Source organism: Belonocnema kinseyi, chromosome 4 (assembly GCF_010883055.1).
Source record: "Belonocnema kinseyi isolate 2016_QV_RU_SX_M_011 chromosome 4, B_treatae_v1, whole genome shotgun sequence".
Classification (NCBI taxonomy): domain Eukaryota; kingdom Metazoa; phylum Arthropoda; class Insecta; order Hymenoptera; family Cynipidae; genus Belonocnema; species Belonocnema kinseyi.
Genome location: NC_046660.1, coordinates 97,243,554 through 97,252,588, shown reverse-complemented (window position 1 = coordinate 97,252,588; position 9,035 = coordinate 97,243,554). Strand labels below are relative to the sequence as shown.

The 9,035-nt window shown below is 32.5% G+C and overlaps 1 protein-coding gene across 1 annotated transcript; it reads right to left on the bottom strand.

Annotated features, from left to right (window-relative positions):
- Window positions 1-3,688: 3,688 nt before the first annotated feature.
- LOC117171017 lies at window positions 3,689-7,880 on the bottom strand. Its single transcript, XM_033358063.1, has 2 exons — window positions 7,765-7,880; window positions 3,689-4,005 (listed from the first exon to the last, which is right to left on the bottom strand). Exons 1-2 carry the CDS (start codon window positions 7,766-7,768, stop codon window positions 3,689-3,691), a joined length of 321 nt encoding a protein of 106 aa, XP_033213954.1. The 5' UTR covers window positions 7,769-7,880.
- Window positions 7,881-9,035: the final 1,155 nt, after the last annotated feature.

Here is a 9,035-nt window from a genome sequence, read left to right as displayed (position 1 = left end):
GCAAGAGGCAAGTTCGCCTCGCTTGAGGATTTGAGCAGATCGAAGAAGACTCTCACGACCACACAGAGGCTTGAATTACGAGCGGCTCCCTTAGATGCACAACTTTTGTAAACTTTAGCACAACAACTGAATGTCGCTTAAAAGGATTGCAGTGCCTGGACAGACCCACGAGTCGTTCTACAGTGGTTGCGCTCAGATGAACCAGTCGGCAATGAACTGGTGGAAAATTACATTTGTCACGTACAAGATTTAGTGACCCAGGGGATATGGAATTACGTGCCATCTGCTGAGAACCCAGTTGGCATAGCCACCATAGGCAATTCTTCTTTCAACCTACTTCAAAACAATCTATGGTCGCAGGGCACCGCTTGGCTCACTGATCATCCTCAATCGTGGCAGAATGCCACATTAAAACGTCAGATTACTCATTAGAGCCAAGACCCCAAACGTTGAAAAGATTAAAAATTCCTTCGAGTTGGGGAGAGGCTTCTTCACTTAAGTCTTTTATTCGAAGAGCACCAACATGTTATCCTCGATAGACACTGCCACTTCTCTGGATTGATAATCGATTGGGCCGACACCAAAGCTCTGCACGGTGGCTTCCGATTGACTTGTTCATGTCTCATACGCCGAGCATTGATCATGGGGGGAGATCAAAGTCAAAGCGATGTTGCGTAACTGTACCATATGTTTGAGAATCTCTAAGGACCGATGATTCAACAAATGGCCTCATTGCCCCCGCAAAAAGTTACGCCTGCTCGGCCCATCTCACGTACTAGCGTCGATCATGCTAAAGCATTTCAAATACACAAATCCACCTTCAAGGCGTATTTGGCAGTGTTCATATGTCTTGTGACGAAGGCTATTCACCTCGAACTATCCATTCACCTCACTACAGCAAGTTTCCTTGGTGCTCTAGCCCGATTTACTGGACGTCGAGGGAATTCCACCATGCTCTGTAGTAATAATTCAACGACGTTTCATGGCGCTGATGCTGAGTTTAGGCGACTGCTCAAAGAGGCTGAGATCGACCGGAGGTGCGTGACCGATTCATTGGTTAAAGATGAACTTTATTGGTGCTTTATTCCGCCCTTCACTCCTCAATTTAAGGGCCTATAGAAGGCGGGAATCAAGTCCGTGAAAACTCACATTCGGAGGGTCGCCGGTTTCATCCGATTCACCTACGAGGAGTTCTACACTCTTTGCCGCAGAGCAACAAATGGACCTCTCCGCAGCCCAACTTATTCAAAGGGAGACGTGGTAAAGTTGCTTGCTCGGTCAAATTGTGGAAGTTTATTCTGGTTCAGATGGTATAGTAAGGATGATATAGGTCAAGACCGCAAGTGGCACATACACAAGAACCACTTCAAAATTAGCCACAATTTTGCCTCATAACTCTTCATACAGAATCTCCAACATCACGTCCCTCACCGATGAACGTTTGAAAGAGAGCCTAGCAGCACCTCTCTTGGCGCCGAAGCATACTAGGACCACCATGACATCGCCAGCAACTACTCTCAAGAGTGAGCTCTTTGTCGTCAAGCAAGAGGAGAAGACAATACCGTTTAACAAGATTATCTCTTCAGTTTGTACCTCGTAAATAAATCGGTGGCCCGCAAAACGGCCCACATGTATAAAATGTCATGGTAAATTCAGTGTAACATATGCAACTACTTCATTCTTTTTAGTTAGAAAAAAGTCACTAATTTTTATTTGTATTGTAACGGCTCCAGAGAAGAGATGTTCGTTAATCTGATTTTGAGTCTCAAACAAACTATTCATTCGCTGAGGCTGTTGATTGGAAAAGTACGTCAGCAGTTATGCTTAATGTTGTAGATGTTCTTTGTAAGCTGGTCTGGCGTACTGTCGTCGTTTAGTATTTCATCGTTGTCGCTATCATGAAACTCGGTATCAGAGTACTCTTTTTGCACGTGAAGCAGGCGTAGTGTGCCCGCTTTTAGCCCAAAGATGTTCGCATATGCGCACTCCGTCGCCGAGCCAACATGAAACTTTATGCCGGATACATAAAACATTACTCTGGCTCTCATGCAAGTGAGAATATGGAGAAAATTATATTTATCTTTAGAAAATTTTATCGCTGGACCGTAGTAGGTATCTGAAAATAATTGTTTTTTCGTCTTCGGAAAGATTCCCAACAACAGTTGCTGGCTTTGAATTTGTCTACATCAAGCTTTTCTGCTATTTCTTTAACTTTTTACTGGAGCACCGGTCCACTGATTGTTATATCAACAGCACGAAATTTGCAGTAAAAATAAAAAACCAATTTGTTAAACTCCTAATTTTCAGTTTTACGTAATTTTCGTTTTTTTTCATTGATGCAGCTTCGGCTATTCTCCGCTGTCTGTCACCTTTATTTGGTAAGTCCCAAACTTCTTTCTTCATTTCAATTGCCAACTCAATAATTTCCTTTTGTTTTGTACCCATTATTCAGTTATTAAGGTTTCGTTTTAGGGACTGTTCCTATGCACACAAGACTAAAATATTTGCACGTCCAGTAGGTAACAAAAGGTCGAATGAATTGAATTTTCAAAATTCTCTATTCTATGTTCTTCCCATCTTATGTTATTTTGATTGTTTGAAAATTTTAATTTGTCGCTCTATGTTAAATTACATTAACGAACCTACTATTGTGAAACTGTGACCTACAACAATTATACCTGTGTAGTAATAGACTTAGTTCTGTCAGATCTACGGAAGGTAAGTACTGCGAAAACTTTTTCACAACCCTAAGTGCTGTTGGATAGTAGCGGAAATATACAATTGCCCATAAAACGTAGCTATTACTATTGCAAAGTACTATCTACGCTAGGTGAGCCCTGCGCACACGTAAATGTAAGTATACACTGAGAACGATGAGAACTCCATGTATATACTGCGCATGTGTTTATGTTGTATAATTATAATGCGCAGTCGTGTATGTTTTATACCAATACTACGCAATCGCAACTATTATAATACACCACTGAGCTTATTTAAATGTCGCCAGAAAGTACTTTGTTGTTGTGAGATACCATGGTATGAATTGCACAGGTGTAATTATTACAAATTACTTCCGCGTAGTCATTATTATCGTAGGTCACTAACGTGCAAGTATAAAGGTTTCCTGTGAGCTATTATAGGTGCAACTACCGAATTTGGTGTGTTTTTGGGGCGTTTGGTTTTTTTTAATTACACAGTATAACAGAATTTTATCAAATTTTTGTCTATTCGATTTTAATGGTATTTCTATATGTATTTTTAGGCACAAATTCTGAAATTGATTGCATTCTTTTTTTGTAACATCAATACTTTTAGGGATACACAAGATTTATTGTTCATTAGCACATGAAACTTCTAAAACTTGTTAACCACTAAGTTACAAAATTCTATAAAATTCATGTTCTTCATTTGTATAATTTTTTACCGAATATCTTTCTGTATTTTAAAGCTCTAAATCTCAAAGTATAAAAAATACACTACATAAAAAATGCACTAAAAGTACGACTTTAGAAATGATTTTATTCTTGATATATTATTGAATATTTGGATACTACAATGTTCACATTTGAAATAATACCAGGGGTCATATAGCAGCTATACAATATCATAATATAAAAATTGTATTATGAAATATATTCTTGAATAACGCGAACTTTATTCTATAAAACAAAGAGAGAAATATCATATTTTAATGGAAATTGTATTCAAAATCCGCCACAACAACCATACGTTGAGGAAGGCGACGACCATAAGGTAGTTGCCGAATTTGAAATTTGGTTAGTCGAATAATATTCATATTAGGGTCTACCATAACCTCTTTCCGCTCAGAATCATATATTTGACGAAGAATACCATTGAGGTCAAGTACTCCAACGATGCAATCACGCCACTTTCCTAGATGATAACCTCCATGTAATTCTTGTAGTACATGATCTTCATTTCTGTAAAAACGAATATTAGGAACTGGGACATGCTGTTGACTTCCAACGGGCTGAATACGTAATTCTGCAAGAAGATTAAATAGATCTATTTTATTATTTACAATATGAATTTGAATTATTAAATATTGAGATAAGGGATTTTAACTTGACAAATTTTAATTTCAGCATTTTAGTCGATTTTATTTAGAAATGATAAATTAAGACATCGCTTAAATTTACATTCAAACACCAAATACAAATTGCCCACAGAAATTGATAAATTGATGAAAACAGAGTTTTGTGAATGATTATTTAATGCAGGGGTCTCCAAAGAGCGATCCTGGTGTCTACTAGCGATCTCAGGCCAGTAGGTCGGAGCTACTCGGCTATGAGCCAGAACTGTCAAAATCCTTTAGCTGATTTGAGCCCCTTAGAACCCTTAAAATCGAGACCCTCCATTAAATTGGAAACTTCACGGTAAAATTGAGAATTACGAAATAAAATAATCAATGTTTAGTTTTTGTTACCATAATAATAATTTAATAATAATTTAATAATAATAATTTTATATATAATAATAATTTTTTAAAATTATTTCCCGGCCGGTGCACCATATGGTAGCTCTAAGAAAGCATACAGAGGTGACTGTTGTCACCTCCAAAGCTCGTGGTCGCTCGTAATTGTATACCTATAACATCATCGCAGGGGGTTTCAACCATCGTATTAAATTATTTGAATTAAGTTATAACATTCTAATCTCATCAGTCACTTGACTTAGTACGTGGCTATGATGTATCACCGGGTTTACCCGAGTAAAAGTTTAATAAAAACACACCAAAATAATAATAATAATAAATAAATAAAATAATTAATGCAATTTCAATGTTTTACACTGACAACTTAAATTAACTGAAAATTAATTTGTTTATGAATAATTAAAAATTTTATTTTTAAATTAAGATTTAAGTTTATCAAAAATATATCTTAATTTTATAATTATTATAATTACATAAAAAATTATATCCCAATAAAATAATGTAATTGAAAATAATAGTCCTGATATCAAAAACAATCCATTTTTAAATCCATAATAATCAATTTTTGAATATTAAGAGTTTATAAAAATTTTTAAATGGACCTAGATAATTTGTAACATTAACAAATCTAGCAGATAAATAAAACATAAATAAATTACAATTAAAACTCCTCGGAAAAGATACTTGACAGAGGTTATGTATAATTAAAATCTTTAAAACTGAGAAATTTGAAATACTATTAATTTAAATGATTAAAAATTTGTACTAATATCCAGGAGTGACTGAATTCCTAACTTCAGACCTCGGACTCACCACACTATTAAACTATTTTAAACTTTTTTGAAACAATGACATTATTTTTTTACTATTTCGAAAAAAATTACACGAAATACACTATTTTTAAATAAAAAAGTCCAATTTTCCACTAAACAAATTAATTTTCAACAAAATGCATAAAATTTTATCAAATTAGATGAATTTTCAACTAAGATAAATTTATATCAAAAAGGGCAAATTTTTTTACAAATTACATACATTTTCTACTGAATAATTTGAACAATTGATGTGATTTTAGTACAAATTTTACTTAATTGTTTTTTTAAGCTATTTTTTCATTAAATTTTTTCTAAATAAATAGTTTCATTTTGAAATAAAAAAAATATCAATTTTTACCACAAAATAAAGAAGTAAAATTTGCATTGGGAACAATTAAATATCAATAAAAAAGAAAAAAAAATGTGCAAATCATTTTAATTTTGTATGAAATATGTAGTAGAATTTTTTATCCAATTGTTGATATTTTAAGCGAAAAAGACGAATTTTCTATATAACAGTTGAATTTTTGATAAAATAGACAAATTTAGTTAAGTATATTCGTTCCCCGTTGAATTTTCAACTCACAAAGATGAATATTCGACGTAAAGTGTGATATTTGATTTCTCAACAATAAAATATTGTAATTGAAAATAAAAAAACAGTTCGATTTAACTAACGAAGCTGCAGTTTCCGGAAATTTTCTAAAAAACGGTTAAATTTTCAACCCGGTAAAGCGATTTTTCTGTCTTGACAGAAATTTCTGAAAAATTTTCAGACATTTCATACCTCAGAAAATGAATATTTTCTTTAATTTTGAATGGCTATAATTTTAAAGTTCTGAATTTTCATGTTCAACGTTACACTTTCCATTTTTTCTTCAAAATTAGATACTATATAATTAACATTTTAAAGGGGTTGAGTGTTAAAACAGTTTTAATGAAAATTTTAACGACTCAATATTTTTTATTTTTAAATAAAGTTTGCATTCGTTTGGGTTTTAACGATCTGGAGTACATTTTTTTACATTTTGAACGGTGAGAATGAGGGAGAATTACTTTTTTATTTATTTCAGACAAAATTATCGCAACAATTTAAATCTTTATGATCGTAATAAAATTTTAAATTCTATAATTTCAGCAGCTTTGACTTTAAAACATTTAATTTAGTTTACAGTTAACAATTTTTAAACTTGAATCACTTTGAACTGAAAATTATTTAGATTTAAAAGTTAAAATTTTCGAATAATTTAATTTTGCACTCAATACTATTAGCTTTGAGTTTTTAATGATACGATTTTCATAATTCTAATCTACAAATATTTCGATTTTTAACGTTTTTAAATTTTTAATTTTCGAAAATTTAATCTGAAATAATTACATTTAGAGATTCTTCAATTAAAAATTAAATTTTAAATTTTGAATGCCTTCAATTTATTTGGGATTATTTATTTTGTATAAAGAAATTTATAAGTTTACAATTGGAATTTTTGAAACTTGAATCGCCTCTAATTGGAAATTATTTTTATTTAAAAGTTAAATTTTTTTATCATTCCAGTTTGAACGGTTTAATTAGCTTTGAATTTACAATGATAAAATTTAATACAAGATTTGCATTATTAATGCTGCAAAAATTCATTTAGAAACAACTATACGCAATTAGTTAAAAAAATTTTATACTTCAAACCAAATCCTTTTATTACAAGTTCCGTTAAATTATACCAGAAAAAAGGTCCTCCAGATTCAACTTTCAGAACCGAGCCCTTCCAACTGCGATTTTATTGTGGGGTCATAAATTTCATCTCAGTTTCCCGTTGAAAAAAAAATTGGTAAATCTTCAAACAGGTCGAGCGATCCTGCATCACGCTGCACCTGTGGATTGTGAAGACCCCTGATTTAATGCTTATAGGAATGATATGTATTAAGCTTGTATTAAATGTCTATTAAGTTTGTATTAAGTTTTTATTAAGTTTTAATTGGAAATTCTGTAAAGAGATCAATATTTCAGTTCAAAAACATGCTTAATGATTCTTGAAATTCTGTCCCTGAAGTTTTTTTCCATTTGGTAGAACACTCATATTTTAGAATAGAACTCCAAGAAAATCACTTAAAAAATAAAAAAGACTCAGTAATTGTATACGTTAAATATAGAAGTTCAGGTAAACATAAGCATGTTAACTGTTCGTAAGTTAACCAAATTTCGCAAAACTTGTATCCTACTATTTTCATGCTACTGAATTCGGTCACACTTTTTTTCATGATTTCTCACAAATTAAAAAGGAATTAATAAACGTGGATAAACTACCACTCGTTCCAAAAACATTGCTTGAGCCATGAAAACACCACTCCTCCATGGTATATACTGTTTTTTTGTTTTGGTAGAGACGTGAAAAATGGAAAGCGTGTTCTGCTGGTAGGGGATTGAATGTGATCTCTCTTTTCAAGTCGGCAAATCAAGCACATGTAAAGGCACTAAAAAGTAAATGTGGCACTTACCCATTCTAACATGTTATGAGACTTATAATTTCAAACATTTTGGATCATTTTTAGATTTCGAAAACAACCTTAAACAAGTGAGAAAAATAGAGCTGGCCGAGTTGTTATTTCACATATCACCATCTTCCAATATTTTGTATTCCTCTCTGTGCGACTGTGTATGCGCCTCCATTTTGTTTCTAGTATATAATGTAAGACTTGAGACCCTAACACGCTCTTTTGTGCTACTACCGCAAAGAAGTTTTTGTTCACGTTTACTGAAAATATTCAAAAAAATAATTTCGAAATTTGATAATCTACATAGTGACACTACCCAGATCGGTGTTAACATTTTTATATGTTATGTAGAATTCCCCGGGGGAAACCATGTAGGACTTCTAGCGGATTAAGGAAACTACGTTGATTTCCACGTAGATTTCTATGTGGAAATCCACGCAGCATTTCAAGTAAGACTACGTCTAGAGTTATGGAACGTGATATAATAGCAAGGTACTCCAAATTAAAAAAAATTCCATCTATCCTAAATATATATTGATATTATAAGTAACTAAAAGCGTTCTTTATAAACTAGTTCAGTTAATTTTTTTACAAAGATATCAGTTTCCAATCCGCAGATAGACAAAGTTTTCGTTTCAAACACAAAATGAACTTAAAATAATAAATTTTTTATTTTATTATTATGCTCACCAACAGAACTTGGGAAGATTGCTAAAGTGAAAAATATAGCACCAATAAGGAGCATAATTTTCTGTTTATATATTTAAACGGGTTAATACAAAATGTCGTGAAGAGTACCTCCTTCTTGTTCTTCTGTTCTTCTTTTTCTATGTCTTCAGGTGACAACTGAAGTATTAGATTACATGTAAAAATAAGATTACAAAATGGTTCTTCAAATTAGAGTATATACCGTAAGGAAATATTCATAACAGTCATATAGATAACCATTGCGCGGGTGTGAGTTTTACACCTAGTAGATGGCACATAACAGCTTCTCTTTCTGACTCATGAATATGACTGGTATGGATTTGGCCTTACTGTATATATACACATCGCTATCTCATTAGTGATTATGATTGATATCTTACAAAGCAGATAGACGAATTGAACGCTTATTTTTCTGAAATATTTGTATTTCATTAACCTTTTCAATGGCGCATATACCAGGTCTTTACATATGAAACCGGTATTTTTTCAAGAAAAAAACACATTTATTTCAAGAGAATGATAACAAATATTTTATTCAAAGAATGCGCCCTCGCTGGCTACACATT